We start from the raw sequence: 19,278 nt of genomic DNA on the forward strand, positions 1-19,278 counted from the left end.
GGCTCTCATGGACTTGCTCTAATTTTCTTCAGCTTCGACTTGAATTTGCATATGCGCAATTGATTGTCTGTTCTGCTGTTGGCCCCTGACCTTGTTTTGACAGATAATATCAAGCTTCTCCATAGTCTCTTTCCACAAATGTAATCAATTTGATTCCTGTGTATTCCATCTGGCAAAGCCCACATGTATAGTCACTGTTCATGTTGTTGGAAAGAGGTATTTGCAAAGAAGAGGTCGTTGGTCTTAACAAAATTCTATCATATGATCTCCAGTATCATTTCTATCTCCAAGGCTGTAGTTTCCAACTACTGATTTTTCTTCTTTGTTTTCAGCTTTGGAGTTCCAATCATGAATAATTAACAATTCATCTTGATTGTATGTTTGAACAGTTTCAGACTGCAGAAGTTGCTAAAAAACTTCAATTTTTTCAACTTTGACATTAGTGGTTGGTGCGTAAATTTGAAATATAGTCATACTAACTGGTCTTCCTTGTAGGCGTGTGGATATTATCTTATCACTGACAGTGTTGTACTTCAGGATAGATCTTGAAATGTTCTTTTTGACAATGAATACGATGCCATTCCTCTTTGTCATTCCCGGCATAGTAGACCATATGGTTGTCTGATTCAAAATAGCCAATACCAGTCCATTTCAGCTCACTAATGCATGAGATATAATCCTTACGGGTTCCATTTCATTTTTGACAATTTCCTCATATTCATGCTTCATACATTCCATGTTCTGATTTTTAATGGATGTTTGCAGCTGTTTCTTCTCATTTTGAGTTGTGCCATATCAGCAAATGAAGGTCCTGAAAGCTTGACTCCATCCACATCATTAAGATCAACTCTACTTTGAGGAAGCAACTCTTCTCCAGTCATATATTGAGTGCTTTCCAACTTGAGGAGCTCATTTTCCAGCACTTATATCAGACGATGTTCTGCAGCTATTCATAAGGTTTTCACTGGCCAATTTTTTCAGAAGTATTAGCCTATTTTTTCAGAAGTAGACCACCAGGTCCTTCTTCCTAGACTGTCTTAGTCTGGAAGTTCTGCTGAAACCTGTCCACCAAGGGTGATCCTGCTGTTTTTTTGAAATACTAGTGGCAAAGCTTCCAGTATCATAGCAACATGCAAGCCACCACAGTACAACAAACTGACAGACGAGTGGAGGCATTAGCTGTTAAAGAGATGCAAATCAAAACTACAGTGAGATACCATTCACTCTGACATTATTGGCACTAATAAAAAAAAAAAATAACAAATGTTGGTGAGGTTGCAAGGAGATTGAAACTCTTACACATTTTTGGCAGGATCATGAAATGGCACAACCACTTTGGAAAATGGTCTGGCCCTTTCTCAAAAAGCTAGAAAAAGAAATACCACATGATCCAGCTATCCCAATCTTAACTATATACCCTAAAGAAATAAGAGCTATGATATGAATAGGCATATGCCCACCTGTGTTTATTGCAGCATTATTGACATTAGAAAAAAGATGGAAACAACCTAAGTGCCCATCAACAGAGGAATGGGTTAACCAACTGTGGTACATATATGCAATGGGATACTATGCAACAATAAAGAATAACGAATCTGTGAAACATCTCACAACATGGATGAATTTGGAGGACATTATGCTGAGTGAAATAAATTAACCACAAAAGGACAAATATTGCTTAATACTACCATAAAGTAACAACGAAAGGGTTACACACTAGAAAAAAAGAAAAAAAAATTATTTGATATTTACCAGGGACAGGAAGGGGAAAGAGGGGAAATCTCCAACTAAATAGATGACATGAGTTAATATTGGTGAAGGGAAAGGCAATACATTATACGGGGGAAGTCAGTACAACATTACCAAGGAAAGAGAGGATACTGAAATGAACATAAGAATAAAGGGCAACTACAGAAACTACCATAGCTTCGACAATCCAGCAGCAATAGTATTAACAAACAAAAATTTACAAATGGACAAATAAGTAGATAGATACACCAAGAGGTGAGGGAAGTTGTAAGGCAAATACAGGTTTGGTGGTGGATATTTCTACATACATAATTGTAAGTGCAGCTTATATAGAGCATACAAGGGTAAAGTCAGGGAAACCCCTTAGACATAACCAAACACCTCTCAGGCTAGAAGACAAAGGACCATGGACTTGGGGGACATCTACATCGATTGGCACAACATAGTACATAAAGTCATTTTTCTGCATCCTACTTTGGTGAGTAGCGTCTGGAGTCTTAAAAGCTTGTGAGGGGTCATCTAAGATACAACTATTAGACTGTTACCATCCAGAGTGAGGTAGTGTGAAGGACATCAAAGACACAAAGGATCAATTACTCTAAAGGACTAATGGATCACATGAACCACACCCTACATGACCCCCAGACAAGAAGAACTAGATGGTGCCCAGCTACCACTACCAACATCTCTGACTGTGATCACAACAGAGAGTACTGGACAGAGCAGGGTAAAATTGTAGGACAAAAAATAAAATAAAATTAACAAAAAAGACCAGGCTTTCTGGTCTGACAGAGACTAGAGGAATCTCTGAGACTATGACCCGAAGATACCCTTCTCTCCTGGAAATGAAGCCATTTCCAGAGACCACCTCCCAGCCAAAGAATAGACAAGCATATAAGATAAACAATAACACCCAAGAGGAACATACTCCTTAGGAAAATCAATTACAAGATGAGAAGGCAGGAAGGGGTAGATAATCAGGACAAAAGAAAATGGGGAAGTTAGGGCAGAAATGGAGAATGCTGACACATTGTGGGGAGTGAAACCAAGGTCATGAAACACTATGTATAAACTATCAAATAGGAAGCTAATTTTCTCTGTAAATTTTCACCTAAAGCACTATAAAAAATAACAAATAAATAAAACTGAAATTAATTAAAACAAAAAAAATTTTTTTTCACACCATGTACCACGCTGAAAATATAAACAACAACTGAACATGGCTTCTGCTCCTGATTGTGTAGAGACATGATTGTGAACGAATAGCTGCAGCCACATAATAAATTTTAGACAAAAGCAAGGTTTCTCAGTCTTGGCACTATTGACATTTTGGGTCAGAAACTGGCACTTGATGTGGGGCTTTCCTATGCATAATGGTCCCTGGACGGCTGAAATGATTTGTACTCAACTGCTAACATAACGGTTGGCCATTCAAAACCACCCAGCAGCACCACGGAAGAAAAGACTGGTGATCTGCTTCCATAAAGATTACCACCTCCCTCAGCCAGAACAGCCAAAAATATCTGAAGACATTGCCACATGTCCCCTGGGGGACATAACTACCCCTGGCTGAGAATTGCTGAACTAGAGATGGTCAGGTACAAAGCCCCACAGCAGAGGATGTACCTGACTGAATTAAGAGTCGCAGAAGGGCTCGTTGAGGAAATGATACCCCAGTTGACTTTTGAAGGCTGAGTCAAAGTGTTCCAGGTAAGGAGGTGGGGGTTCTAGGACATTCCCAGTGGGGGAACAATCTAGGCACAGGCTCAGAGGCACAAAGAAGCATGTTGTTGTTGTTGTTAGGTGCCATCCAGGTGGTTCCGACTCATAGCAACTCTGTGTACAAGAGAACAAAACACTGTCCAGTCCTGCAATATCCTCATAATCATTGTTATGCTTCAGCCTATTGTTGCAGCCACCGTGTCACTCCATCTTGCTGAGGGTCTTCCTCTTTTTTGTTGACCTTCTACTCTACCAAGTACGATGTCCTTCTCCAGGTACTGTTCCCTCCTGATAACATGTCCAAAGTATGTGAGACAAAGTCTCGCCATCCTTGCCTCTAAGGAGCATTCTGGCTGTACTTCGTCCAAGACAGATTTGTTCATTCTTTCAGAAGTTTTCTTAGACATCTAGTGCTGCTATAACAGAAATACCATAAGTGGATGGCTTTAACAAAGAGAAATTTATTTTCTCACAGTCTAGTAGTTTTTTTTTTCTAGTAGGTTACAAGCCCAAATTCAGAGTGTCCGCTCCAGGGGAAGGCTTTCATTCTCTGTTGGCTTGTCCTCAATCTTCCCCTGGTCGAGGAGCTTCTCAGGCACAGGGTCTCCTTATCCAAAGGATGCGCTCTGTTCCTCATGCTGCTTTCTTGGTGGTTTGAGGTCCCCCTGTCTCTCTGCTTGCTTCTATCTTTTATATCTCAAGAGATTGCCTCAAGACACAGTCTAATCCTGTAGGTTGAGTCCTGCCTCACTAACACAACTGGCGCCCATCCTCCCTCATTAACATCATAGAAGCAGGATTTACAACATACAGAAAAATCACACAATACCAGGAATCATGGCCCAGCCGAACTGATACACACGTTTGCAGGGGGAGGGGACATAATTCAATCCATAACAGCAGTCCATGGTACATTCAATATTCTTTGCCAACACCGTAGTTCAAAGGTGTCAATTCTTCTTCAATCCTCCTTACTCATCATCCAGCTTTCTCATACACACGAGGAAATTGAAAGCACCATGGCTTGGGTCAGGTGCACTTTAGTCCTTAAAGTGACATCTTTGCTTTTCAACACTTTAAAGAAGGCTTTTGCAGTGGATTTGCCCAATGCAATAACTCATTTGATTTCTTGACTTTTGCTTCCATGGGCATTGACTTAGGCCGGGTTCTCTAGAGGAACAAAACCAATAAAGCACATAAGTATATATATAGAGATTTATATCAAGGAAACAGCTCACTCAGTTGCAGAGGTTGGAACATCCCAAGTCCTTGGATTCACGGAGCCGCACGCAGAAGCTGGTAAACCCAAGATCAGCAGGTTGGTAAGCAGGGCTCCTGCTCACAGGCTGTGACGGTCGAGGAATCCCCAAGGTCAGCAGGCAAGAGCTCAAGTTTTCTCCTGATTCACTTAGCTGCAGGGGCTGGCGAACCCAAGATCAGTAGTCGGGGAGCAAGACTGTTGCTCGCAGGCTGTGAAGATTGATGAATCCCAAGATGGACATGTAAGCTGCTAGCTCAAGTCCCAAGAACCAGAGGTCAGACAAGAGACAGTTGCTGGATCCAGAACAAGCCAACAACTTTGGTAAGGCGAGCAGGAAGGAAGTAGGTGGCAGAAGGTGGAGAGATGAAGGCTGAGAGGGTGGTGAGCAGCCACAGGCCCCACCCCTCCCAGAACCACTCAGAAGATTCCATCATGGGGGTGATCACATATCAAACTTCAGCAGGGATGTGATCGCAATATTATACAACTGCCAAAACCCTGAGAATCATGGCCCGGCCAGGCTGACATACAATCTTAACCATCACAGGAATTGACTGTGATCCAAGAAAAATGAAATCCTTGACAACTTCAATCTTTTCTCTGTTTATCATAATGCCTCTTACTGGTCCAGTTGTGAGAATTTTTGTTTTCTTTACATTGAGGTGTAATCCATACTGAAGGCTGTAGTCCTTATCTTCATCAGTGTTTCAGGTCCTCTTCACTTTCAGCAAGCAAGCTTGTGTCATCTGCATAACACAGATTGTTAACGAGTCTTCCTCCAATCCTCCATTCTTCTCCATATAGCCCAGCTTCTCAGATTTTTTGCTCAGCATACAGATTGAGTAAGTATGGTGAAAGGATACAACCCTAACACACACCTCTCCTGACTTTAAACCACGCAGTATGCCCTTGTCCTGTCCAAACAACTGCCTCTTGTTTATATACAGGTTCTTCATAAGCACAATTAAGTGTTCTGAAATTCCCATTCTGTGTAATGTTATTCATAATTTATGATCCACACAGTCAAATGCCTTTGCATAGTCAATAAAGCACAGGTAAACATCTTTCTGGTACTCTTTGCCTTCAGCCAGATCCATCTGACATCAGCAATGATATCCTTTGTTCCACTTTCTCTTCTGAATCAGGCTTGAATTTCTGGCGGTTCCCTGTGGATGTACTGCTGCAGCCATTTTCAAATGATCTTCAGCAAAATTTTCTTACCTGTGATATTAATGATATTGTTTGATAATTTCCACATTCTGTTGGACCATCTTTCTTTGGACTGGGTACAAATATGGATCTCTTCCAGTTGGTAGGTCAAGTAGCTGTCTTCCAAATTTCTTGGCATAGAAAAGTGAGCACCTCCAGCACTCCATCCGTTTGTTGAAACATCTCAGTTTGTATGCCATCAATTCCTGGAGCCTTGTTTTTCACCAGTGTCTCCAGTGCAGATTGGACTTCTTCCTTCAGTACCTATGGTTCCTGACCATATGCTACCTCCTGAAATGATCAAACGTTGACCAATTCTTTTTGGTACAGTGACTTTGTGTATTCCTTCCATCTTCTTTTGATGCTTCCTGCGTCATTCACTATTTTGCCCATAGAATCCTTCAATTCAATCCTTGAATTTTTCTTCAGTTCTTTTGGCTTGAGAAATGCTGAACGTGTTCTCCCCTTTTGGTTTTCTAACTCCAGGTCTTTGCATACGTCATTATAATACTTTAGGAAGCATGGCATGATCCAAATGGTTGGGACTCAGGTTTAGATCGTGGAATAACCCTGCTCAGGAGAAACTTAAAAAGCTTTTATCTTAAAGCATTTTCATATTGTGTAGGAATGCTCCCATCTGAGGCACCTAGCTGGAACAGGATACCTAACCCCAGTTTGAATTTAACTCCATATTGTTGACTTGACTCCATTTTGACCAAAGCTTCTGCCTCTGCATTCCTGAGAATGTAGACCACAACTTCCCTAAACCTTAACCGCCCTTAGCAATTGGGGGGGGGGGAGTAGGGGGTGGGTGAGAAAGTGGTCGTTCCAGAAAGGGTTTTCTAATAAGACATGTTATGATATCGTGGTCTCTCAGTGCCCCTCCCCAGTTTGCTGATGTTAAAAGAGATTACGGTGTTGATGGTCTCTCAATAGTCCTCCCTATTTTACTACTAGTCATACACTATCATGCGTTTACCCTCCCCATCTTACTATGTAAAAGACTCACCTCTCTCTTGGAAGGTGGGAGTACTTTGTTGATTCCTCTCTGCCTTGTGTTTCCCCAATTCATGAATTGTATTACCGTCAATAAATCTCTTTGCTTTTAACAGAAGTGAGCATTCTTACTCTTAGACAATACTTAAAATAAAATTAATTGAATTATTAATTAATACATTCTTTTCATAAGCAGGTTGTTTTGTGAAGGTTTTTGAAACAAAATGACTTCCATTTCTGAGCCATCATGAATCTTCTAGGTTGGGAAAATCCACCTGTCTTATTGTGCTGAAGGTTGAAAAACTGGCCCTAAACAAAGCAAGGGCCTGGTCTTTCAAAGATTGTAAAGGATCTTGGACTTATCAACCAACTGTAAGGAGAGTAATGATCTTCCAGGGCACTCTCTATCTTACTCTATTCTTCCTCCAACCTTGGCTACTAAATTCAGTGCCCTGTTATTAGTGTCTGATTTGGTGACTCAGGGCTCAAATGCCTGCCTTGTATTTCTTCCTGCAGACATTCTCTACTTAGATAGTGTCATGGGTTGAATTGTGTCCCCAGAAAATATGTGTCAACTTGGCTATGCCATGATTCCCAGTATTGTGTGGCTGTTCTCCATTTGTGATCTGATGTAATTATCCTCAATTTTGTGATACGTTGTAAATCGTAACCTCTATATGTTAATGACACAGGATCAGTGTGGGGTGTATCTTGAGTCACAGCCTCAAAGGAAGGTGTGACTCAAGTCACACCCTTACTCATCACACCTTTTTTCTTACAAGAGATAAAAGTAGAGAGAAGGAAGTCCAGAGGAGAGGGATCTCACTACCACCAAAAAAGAAGACCTGGGAGCAGAGGGTGTCCTTTGGATCCAGGGTCCCTGAACTGAGAATCTCCCAGACACAGGTGAAGATTGGTGCCAAGACACATGGAGATCCCAAAGGAACACTGGGCCAACAGATGCTGAAAGGAGACAAGGACCTTCTCCCAGAGCCAACAGAGAGAGAAAGCCTTCCTCTAGAGCTGGTGCCCTAAATTTGGTCTTCTAGCCTAGAATAAATTTGTTTGTTAAAGCCATTCACTCGTGGTACTTCTGTTGCAGCAGCACTAGATGACTAAGGCAGCAAGCCTCTACAAGTTAGAGCTTGTGTCTGTATAACCTAAATAAGTCGGCACTTTCAAAAAATCTTCCTAAAGCTGCTAGAACATACCGCTCCTAAGGACTGAAATTGGCTCTGGGGGACCCACATTTCCTGTAATTCTCTCACAAAAAGCCCCGAGGGATATATGAGATGGGCTATATCAACATGCAATCCATTGCTAGGAAGAGAGACTATGAATCGAGACAAGAATATTATACGGAACAGGTAGAGGAACTGAGGTAGAGGGCAAAGAATAATGGTGAGTGGTGACACACATGTTAAGATACAGCACCTATGCATGGAATTGATTATAAGTGGTCACACTGAATGTTTGCAACTTCCTATGTTCAGAAACATGGGCTCTAAGGCTCAGTAGTCTGCTCAACAACATCCTCCCTGGCCTCCGTCCAAAGTTGCTGCAGAGGTTTCTCTTGAGTTCTGCAAACACTTCACTCTTCAACCCCCAAAACAACTTCCCTTAGAGCTCTTAAAACACACTTCTAGTTCTGGTAACTCCTTACTCTCAGATAAGCACGCTCCTGCTATGCAATGGGAAGATAGGAGAGGCGGGAGTCACTTCGGAGCAAATCCTTGGGCTTGAGGATCGGCTGGCAGGCCAAGGAGCCGCCGTCTGCCTCTGGGACAGACCTGACAATTAAGCAAGTTTTATGGTGAAGCCCTTCACGGTATTTCCCATAACCATTTTCTAGGGGGAAAGGTCATGAATGTGTTTTTGGTTTGTTTTCTGAGAATGAGTAGTAGACAAAAGCGTGATCAACGTAATAGTGAAACATCACTTACGATAAAAGTTAAAAATATATGCATCGCTGCCACTGCTGAGATGGCAGTATTTGTGAGGCCAGTTTTCTACTGTATGTGAGGCACTCTTCTGCATGCCTGACATGCAAAGGTGAAAACAGGCAAAGGTGCCCGTCTCGAGATGCTCCCAGGCTAGCCTTTTGCTACATATCTCACTAATGCAGCACAAGAAGAACCCCCATCAACCAGGGGGCTTCCTTCCAACCCCTCTGTATTGGGTTTCCTGGGGCTGCCGTAACAATGTACCACACACTGGGGGGCTTAAAACAATAGAAATTTATTCTCACAGTTTTGGAGTCTACAACTCTAAAATCAGGGTGTTGGCAGGGGCATGTTCCCTCCAAAGCCTTTAACCAGTTGCCTTCAAGTCGATTCTGACTCATGGGAACCCCATGTGTGTCAGAATAGAACTGTGCTCCATAGAGTTTTCTACAGATGATTTTTTTTGGAAGATCACCAGGGGTCTCTGGGTAGACTTGAACCTCCAACCTTTCAGTTCGCACCCAGGCATGTTAACTGTTTGCATTACCCAGTGACTCACCAAAGTCTCTAGGGGAGGAATTTTCCTTGTCCCTTCCAACTTCTGATGTCTCCAGCTGTTCCTTGGCTTGTGGCAGCATGACTCCAATCTCTGCCTCCATCTTCACATGGCCGTCTTCCCCTGTGTCTGTGTCTCTCTCTTCTCATTAGGTGCTCCAGTCATATTGGACTAAGGCCCACCTTAATCCACTATGACCTCATCTTAACCTGATTACACCTACAAAGATCCTATTTCCAAATAAGGTCACATTCACAGGTAACAGGAGTTAGGACTTCAAGGTATCTTTTGGGGGGGACACAATTCAATCCATTAACATCCTCTTACATCACATCAAAGCCGTTTTACTAAAAGCATGTCTATTCACGACCATGCCAAAGATATCTGAATTATCTTCTGTAATATCAGAGTGATTATGTAGCAGCCTGTGGCTTCTTTAAATGTTTTGCTGTTGTAATGGCCATTCTATGTTCTAGCACTGCACCAACTTGAGCCGAAGGTTTCAGCTTATGCATCATCTCCTCTGGGAAGCCTACTTTAAGTCTGGATTCATCTTTGCACGTGCGGAATGGATATTGTATGAATCATATACAGTGTCAGGTGAGGAACTTGGTGCCAACCCTTGGCGAAGATCTTACACACGACTCTGAGAGTGACTTGCCTTAACTATCCCAGCGCCACTTCCTTCCTTAGGGATATGCTCTGATTTTCTACTGCTTTTTTAGCAAGCCAAATCCAAGCTTCTCAATTTTGCATTCCGTGTAGCCCGTCCTTAATTTCTTCCTCCTTCCCCATCTTCATTATTCTCCACTGTCCTCTGCTTCAGTCGGATCATCATATTGTTCTCCCTCTACGTCTGGCTTCTTGTCACCTTCATATGCCTTTGCTCTTCATACCTCTATCAATCCCCTTGTTCATCACTTCTTTTAGGACTCACCTCAAGAAATCTCTCTTAGAAGTATTTCCTAATCCTAATTCCACAATCAATGTCCATGGAAGCAGCGGTCAAGAAATCAAACAGTGTATTGCATTGGACCAATCTGCTGCAAAAGACCTCTTTAAAGTGTTTAAAAGCAAAGATGTCACTTTGTGTGCCTGACCCAAGCCATGGTATTTTCAATGGCCTCAGATGCATGCAAAAGCTGGACAATAAAGAAGACTGAAGAATTGATGCCTTTGAATTATGGTGTTGGTGAAGAATATTGAATATACCATGGACTGCCAGAAGAATAAACAAACCTGTCTTGGAAGAATTACAGCTAGAATGCTCCTTAGAAGCAGGGATGGCAAGACTTCGTCTTATATACTTTGGATATGTTATCAGGAGGGACCAGTCCCTGGAGAGGGACATCATACTCGATGAAGTAGAGGGTCAGTGAAAAAGAGGAAGACCCTCAACAAGATGGAATGACACAGTGGGTGCAACAATGGGCTCAAACATAGTAACAACTGGGAGGATGGTGCAGGACTGGGCACTGTTTCGTTCTGTTGTACATAGGGTCACTGTGAACTAGAACCAACTCAACAGCACTTAAACACAATCCCATTAGTCCATAGCTTGTCAGGTATCACACATGGTAATATATGTCAACTTGGCTAGGCAAACCCAACCCACTGCCATCAGTCAATTCCGACTCAGAGCGACCCTGTAGGACAGAGTAAAACTGTCCCATAGGGTTCAAAGCTCTAAATCTTTACAGAAGCAGCCTGCCACATCTTTTTCCCACAGAGCAGCTGGTAAATTCAAACCACTGACCTTTTGGTTCACAGTCAACCGCTTAACCACTGCACCACCAGGGCTCCCTGGCTAGGCTATAAAAAAAAATAGTGCCCAGCTATTTAATCAAACACTAATATAAGCATTGCTGTGAAGGCATTTTTGTAGATTTCATTACTATCTATTGTCAATTAACTTTTGAAAAGGCAGAGATTGGAGTGACGCAGCCACAAATCTAGGAACACCAGCAGCCACCAGAAGCTCGAAGAGACCAGGAATGGATTCTCCCCCAGAGGATATAGAGGGAGCACAACCCTACAGATACTTTGATTTCAGCTCAGTGATACTGATTTTGGACTTCTGGCTTTTAGAACCGTGGAGAATAAATTTGTTGTTTTAAGCCCAAACCAAACCCAACCCATTGCCATTGAGTTGATTCTGACTCATAGCGGCCCTATAGGACAGAGGAAACTGCCCCATAGAGTTTCCAAGGAGCACCTGGTGGATTTGAACTGCTGACTTTTTGGTTAGCAGCTGTAGCACTTAACCACTATGCCACCAGGGTTTTCTGTTTTAAGCCAGTTTGTGGCAATTTGTTACAACAGCCACAGGAAACTAATACACTGATTAAGTATCACTTGGCAATTATTTAAGTCACTTTAGAACAATTTCTAGTTGTTTAATTTTTTGCTAGATTATCCAATCTCGCTGCAAGCTCAAGGAAGTGTCCATGTTCCTGTGCAAGGCTATTTCCAACTATCTTTCCAAATAGCATAGCATTTTTCACCTAGCAGGAGACCTGTAATTTTATTAAATGGGATTTTACTCTTTGATGTACCCAGTCTAGCACAGTGGTCTGCATACAGATGGTGGCTGAGGGCAGAGATTCCAGTGTTATCAGTGTTTAACTCTTTCTTGAGTTCACAGTGGAGGGTGAGGGGAACGCCCTACTCTGCAGGAACCCCACATTCCACAGTATGAGACACCACAGAAACTCTAAGTAACAACAACCTCCCAACAGGTGGAAGAAGCATTACTCCCATTCTATAAACAGAGAAAGCAACACTTGGGGAGGTCTGACTTCCTAGGATAATAATGCAGACAGTAAGAGGTTGAACCAGATCTTAAATTCAAGTTTTCTGACTCAGAATTCTAAGCTCCCTCCACCAGACTAAGCTGTCTTTAGAGGAAACTAGTAAGACAAAACTTTTCTGTTTCAGCAACTAGAGGTCATTGTGGTCTTGTTTTAGAATCACGGTAACAAAGCAGAGAAATAGCACTCTTCTAACTTCTTTTTATACAATATGCTACCATATTTGCAATCCTTTGTGTGTGGAACTTCCCAATGCCCTAGGCAAAATAAACTAACAATACAACTTTACAACTACATGGAAAGCATTTCTCAAAAACCCTGTACATCTACCCAATAAAAAAGGAATAGGAGGGGAGGCAAAGCATAAAATTGTTAATTCTTGTCATTGCCTGTAGAAAAATTAATTATTTTTTAATTAATAGTCTTGTGTAGGTAAGATAGGGTAGCAGTAAAAATCGTGCCATTAGTAAAAAGAATAGTTGAGATTACTTGCTTTTTTTTTAAAAAAAAGTTTTGAAAATGAAGGGGATCTCCATATTCTATCATTTAACAACAGGAAGAACAAGGTTCTCTAAAATTTCCCATCAAAACATGGTTTCATAGCAACAGTCACCAGAAGGTAAGGCTTCTGTGATTTCGATTTTACTACATATTTATGCATTCTTTATGACTCAATCTAGATGGATAAGAAATGTCAAATTTGAGATTAAAATTTTTTGATGAGTGGAAAATATAGATCTGAAATATATACTTCAGTAGCTAAAAAGCAACCCTATTTATTTAAAGACATTAATGAAAGTATAATTGCTGAACCTATCTAAAGTTTCTCCAATCTTAGCCTTTAATAGTTCTGATAAAAATCCAACTGGTAAGAGAGATTAACCTGAAACTTTATGGCAAAGTTATAATTAACGATAAACTTCAGTCCTAAAATAACAATTTTTTTCTTTTGAATTACATACATATATTTATATATCTTGCTACCTGCAGCCTGCTCAATTTTTTGCAGTTTTGGCAAAAGTCAGTGGAACAGATCACTGGAGCTTAGTTTTAAGAGTTCACCTAAAACCTAGAGAAGTAAAACAAAATGTTAATGAACTGCTAAATCTAGACAGATGTATACGGGTGTTCATCACACTATTTTTTCAGTATTTCTATGCATGTATGAAAATTTTCATATTAAAAAGATGAAAGGAAATTTAAAACTGTACTCTTCCAAAGCCTACAATAGAAAAGTGAGAAAAAAAAAAAGCCACAAAATGAGATGCTTGTATTATCTCATAGTAAAAACAGATCAGTATCCACAACCTATGGGGGGAAACTCCTTAAAGAAATCAGTAAGAAAAAGACAAACTAATACAAAATGAGAAAAAATAGACATGAAACAAGCTTTTCACAGAAACCAATCAAGAATGCACATAATATACATGAAAATATGCTCAACCTTGTTAGTATTTAAGAAATGCAAATTCAAACAAAGAGACATCCACTCTGGCCAAAATGGAGTAACAGAGCCAGGATTTACCTTCCCCATCTTAAACAAATAAAAAGCTGGACAAAATATATATACCAAAGATTTTCAGACTTTGGACAACAGCCAGTATAGGGCAGTTTGAGTGAAGGAACAGACAAGTAGAGTACTACAATTGCCCCAGCTGACTACACGAATTTTCCAGGCTTAACTGTGTTCTAGAGCAAAGCTCAAATATATTTAAAAGGAATACAAAAAAATCCTGCACATAAACAATGTAATATAAAATTGTAAATGCAAAATTCATCACTGGCATCCAACCAAAAGAAGCCCCAGTGGTACAGTGCTTAAGCAATCGGCTGCTAACCAAAAGGTCAGTAGGTTTGAACCCACTAGCCACTCTGTGGGAAAAAGATATGGCAGTCTGTTTCGGTAAAGATTACAGCCTTGGGAACCCTATGGGTCAGTTCTACACCGTCCTATAGGGTCACTATGAGTCAGAACCAACTCAACAGCAATGGGTTTGGCTTGGTTTTGGTTTATCCAACCAAAAAGGAGTCCCTGGTTGGCACAAATGATTAAGCACTTGCCTACTAGCCAAGAGGTTGGCAGTTCGAACCCACCCAAGAGGCACCTTGGAAGACAGGCCTGGTGATTTGCTTCCAAAAGGTTGCAACCTTGAAAATCTTATGAAGCACAGTTCTACTCTGACACATGAGATCACCATAGTTGGAACTGACTCAACAGCAATTAACAATAACAATGTCCAACCAAAAATTACGAGGCATGCAAAGAAGGAAAATAATCTTCTTAATGAGGAGAAAAATCCTTCAAGAGAAACAGACCAGAAATGATAGATGATAGAATGGATAAAGACATTAAAATAACTATTATAGACACACTCGGTATGTTCATGAAGGTATGCAAAAGCATGAACATGTTAAGAAGAGACATGGAACATATAAAAAAGATCCAAATGGAACTTCTAAAGATTGAAACCACAAAGGTCAGATTACCAGGAGTTAATCTCCTCAGAAGAAAAGATTGGCAAACTTGGGAAACAGCTATGGAAACTATCCAACATGAAACAGGATAGAGACTTAAAAAAAAAAAAAATACAAAAAACATAGCATCAGTGCACTGTGGAACAATTCAAGTGGCCTAACACACGTATAACTGGAGTCTGGGAAGAAGAGAAGTTGGAGGAGGGGAGGGACAGGAAAAAAGATGATTGAAGCCATAATGGCCCCAAATTACCCAATTTGATAAAAACCATAAACCCACAGATCCAACAATCTCAAGCAGAAGAAAAATGAAAAAACTATACCAAGCATATCATAATCAAATTGCTTAAAATCAGTGACAAAGAGAAAACCTGAAAAGCAGCCAAAGAAAACACATTACATATAGTAGAACAAAGAATAACAGCATCCTCTTGTTGGAAAACACAGTAAGATATCATTTAACATCCACTACATTGGGAAAACTTTAATGTCTAACATTAACAAGTGTTGGAGACGATGTGAAACTAAAGTAACTGACATAATGCTAGTAGGAGTATAAACTGGTACGGCCACTTTAGAATATAATTTGGCATTATCTTCTAAGATGAAGACATACATAATGCAACAATTTCACTCCTAGATACAGAATGTTCATAGCAGCACTGTCTGCAATAGCAAAAACAAATGATTCAAAAAAGCACTAGGTTGAATAAAGCAGGTTACGGAAGTAACATACATTTATATACAATTCAAAAACATACAAAATTTAACAATGTTTCATTTATGGATACATACATGTGTTGTAAAACTATAAAAACAAGCTAGAGAATGACAAACACAAAATTCAGAATTATTACTTGAGGGGGGAGGGCATATAGGAGACTTCTAAAACACAGGTAATATCCTATTTCTTAAACTGGCTGAGGGGTATACAGGTATTTATTATTCTTTATACCTTATATATACATGTTTATGTATTTCTTGTAGGTGTGAATACTTCATTAAAAAAAAGATGAGTGGAAAACGTGACTTTAATAACAATAAAATTAGTATAAAAAAGTATACAAAGAAAATGTTAAATTCTTTTTTGTCTTTCAGTGCCCTATACAATCAATATTCATCCAAAAGGGCCATAATTCTAATATGAAAAAAATAATTAATAATAACAACAAACAGAGTCTTTAGCTGCTTTGACACAAAATCTGAACATTTGCTTCCTTCGTACTCTAAGTTAGAGAAGAGTAAATATGTTAACCACTCATTTCTGATTCTTCATCTTTCATCTGTACTTAGATTTTTCTTTATCTTTGGATTTCTTTGGACTCCTGCTTCGGTCTCTCTTTTTACTCCTTTCTCTTTCATAGGGATCTGTTTGGTATTTGGATTTGTGACTGTTACTATAATGGCCATCCCTATCTCGAGATCGGCTACGACTTCGGTTTTGAGGTCGATCTCTCTTTTCACTCTTCTGTTTCTCCCAACAGCTTTCTTCTTCCTCATAGTGACCAAACCCCATTTCCCTATAGATATCCTGTCAAAGGAACAGAGACAGAGTTACAAGTGATCCAGTAAAAAATAATAAATTTTCTGGCACTGTCAATTAACAAAACTTAGATGAGATGTCCATCATTAACAAGAAGTCGGAACAGCTCAAATTTGAATACTCACTAATCCCAAGAACCTTACAAATTAAAAAGTAAAAATAATTCAGAAAAAGCTTTAACCCTTTTTCTTATTAATCTCACCTACTATTTCAGCTGAAACCAAGGATCACATCCAAAAACAACTGAAACAGCCCAATTAATATTAGAAAAGTCCTTAGAGCAAAACTGCAATACTAAGAATTCTGGTTATGTGTGGTCACTTCTCCCTCCTCTGTGACTGCCCCCAAAAGAGCGAGCATGGGCTGGGGTTGATGCCAGCTTAGAGGCCTCAAAGTCCAGTTAGGAAAATCCAGACACCAGACAGAAAGAGAACCCCCCAATTAGGAAAAAAATAAGAAGACATGGCAGTGCACGCCCCTCTCGCTCAATCAGGTACAACCACCTGACATCTGTTTACTCTTCCTCCCCCTTCCCCTTTTACAAAGGGAGGCAATGAAATGACTAAAATTCCTGTAAGAGTCCTATAAAGAAGACATTAGATAAATAACATAATAGGAAACAGGTCTTAAGAGATAAGTCAAGCCCTGACAGGGAACACAACAGAGAATCCCTGATGGAACAGGAGAAAAGTGGGATGCAGATCTCAAATTCTAGTAAAAAGACTAGATTTAATGGTCTGACTGACACTTGAGGAACCCCAGAGGTCATGGTCCCCAGACTCTCCATTAGCCCAAAACTAAAACCATTTCCGAAGTCAACCCTTCAGACAAAGATTAGGCTGAACTATAAGAAATAAAATGAATCTGGTGAGGAGTGTGCTTCTTGGCTCAAGTAGACACATGAGACTATGTGTACAGCTCCTGTCTGGAAGAGAGATGAGAAGGCAGAGGGGGACAGGAGCTGGTTGAATGGACGCGGGAAATACAGGGTGGAAAGGAGTGCACTGTCACATTGTAGGGAGAGCAACTAGGGTCACATAACAATGTGTGTATAAGTTTTTGTATGAGAAACTGGCTTGAATTGCAAATGTTCACTTAAAGCACAATAAAAAAAAAAAGAGCACTTAGAACAGAAAAAAAAAAAAAAGAGATAAGTCAATTAGTCTAAAAAGAAAATAGATACTGCAAACTTTGGCCTGAGTGATTAATTTTTTAAACGTTTTCTTTTACAACAGATCCTCTCTACACCTTCAAAGAAATTTTCTGTATTTAGGCTAGGCTTATATAAGTTTTTGTTTAAATCATTATTTACATATTTATTAAAAATAAATTAAGAAACACTGGAATAATTCATTGCCCAAACACAAAGGTACATTTAATTCTATTTTTAGTAATTAAACGTTGTTGTTGTTGTTATGTACCGTCGAGTCGATTCCAACTCATAGCAACCCTACAGGACAGAGTAGAACTGCCCCATAGAGTTTCCAAGGAGCGGCTGGTGGATCTGAACTACTGGCCTTTTGGTTAGCAGCTGAGCTCTTAAGCACTGAGTGACCAGGGCTCAAAATGTACACAGCATAATTAAAAATATAATGTTGAAGAAATACAGTATCACTAAGCTAATAATACAACATAAGAATTTTCATAACCCACACAGAAAAGAACGTTGTAAAATTACCCACTGCTGTCAAGTTGATTTCAACTCATAGTGACGCTACAGGGCAGAGTAGAACCGGCCCACAGGGTTTCCAAGGAGTGGCTGGTGGATTTGAATTGCCAACCTTTGGTTAGCAGCCAAACTCTTAACCACTGTGCCACCAGGGCACCAATAATTAAACAGTAGCGGTAATTTTCCAATATAGAAGAGCCCTAGTCTGTTTCTGCTTGTGTCCTATCTCTAATTAAAACCAGTATCTTAGCAACTGGCAAAAATCTAGAGACCACAACCAATGCTCTTTCATGAGATAGCTCGTAAAATTCAACTTTCGTAAGAGATTAAGCATGTCCTCTAAAGCTCTAAGAATTGAACTCCCAGGGGTTCCAGCTCTATCACTACAGATACTATTATAGTAGATGGAAATGTCAAAGTTTAAAATTCAGAGTGATGGAGACACACTGCTAAGGACTAGTTTTTAAACAAATGATTAATTCTTCTATATACCATCTAGGTACTATACATTACACCTGGCATATGGTTTGCAGTATGTGAAAAAAATCAAAAACGTTCATTACAATCATAATCACATTGTGGAAAACAACATTACAAACTGATTCACGATGTTCTACATGGCCCCAATAGTTTTTGGTGTTCTATAAAAGTCCTAAAGGTTGAAAAATGAGCAGGTATTTTGGTTTAGCCCTTTATCAACTGTTCCCTAGCAAAATATGACATTCTTAGATAAAAGAGTTTTTGTGCTTCTTGTAACATATACAAAATATAAATATTTACTATTCTGTCTGTATAGGCCCATTGCTTTTGAGTCAATTTCAACTCCTAGTGACCCTATAGGACAGAGCAGGACTGTCCCATAGAGGTTCTAAGGCTGTAATCTTTACTGAAGCAGACTGCCACATCTTTCTCCCGCACAGCGGCTGCTAGTTTCGAATGGCTGATCTTTCGGTTAGCAGTTGAGCGCTTAACCACTGTGCCACCACGGCTCCTGTCTATACAAACAGTACTTATTTCTTTACCAGTTGAGACAATAAATTTTTTAAATGCAGGACTCTCACTCAACACGTTACTATTATACAAATAGATATTGAAATGGTTTGAGTATTTAAAATAAAAGAGATAAAGGTTATACAGTACCTAATGCTTTGAAAAAGTTGAGAAAGCTAAAAATCCGGAATGAACTGAAATCTCAAAACCACTCCTGCTTGACAGGGTAGAGAAGAGGAGGGAGAGCAGCTTACTGTGAAAACAATACAAGGTTTGAAGTTAGGGAGATTGGGTTAATGGTCTTTGACATTTGGAAGTGTCAGACAGGAAACATTCTCCAGGCTAGAATTATGAG

At 40.0% G+C, this 19,278-nt stretch overlaps 1 protein-coding gene across 2 annotated transcripts in view; it reads right to left on the reverse strand.

Annotated features, from left to right (window-relative positions):
* Window positions 1–6,744: 6,744 nt before the first annotated feature.
* The window catches only part of PPIL4 (peptidylprolyl isomerase like 4), a 51,906-nt gene continuing 39,372 nt past the window's right edge, over window positions 6,745–19,278 (reverse strand). The window contains exon 13 of one of the 2 annotated variants that reach the window (XM_064291990.1): window positions 6,745–16,252. In XM_064291990.1, coding sequence (XP_064148060.1) covers window positions 16,001–16,252 — 252 coding nt within the window. In that variant the 3' untranslated portion in view covers window positions 6,745–16,000. Of the gene's footprint in view, window positions 16,253–17,429; window positions 19,177–19,278 lie in introns of those variants that run through there. The other variant, XM_064291991.1, reaches the window with a different exon arrangement.

The sequence above is a fragment of the Loxodonta africana genome, chromosome 1 (genome assembly GCF_030014295.1).
Source record: "Loxodonta africana isolate mLoxAfr1 chromosome 1, mLoxAfr1.hap2, whole genome shotgun sequence".
Taxonomy (NCBI): Eukaryota; Metazoa; Chordata; class Mammalia; order Proboscidea; family Elephantidae; genus Loxodonta; species Loxodonta africana.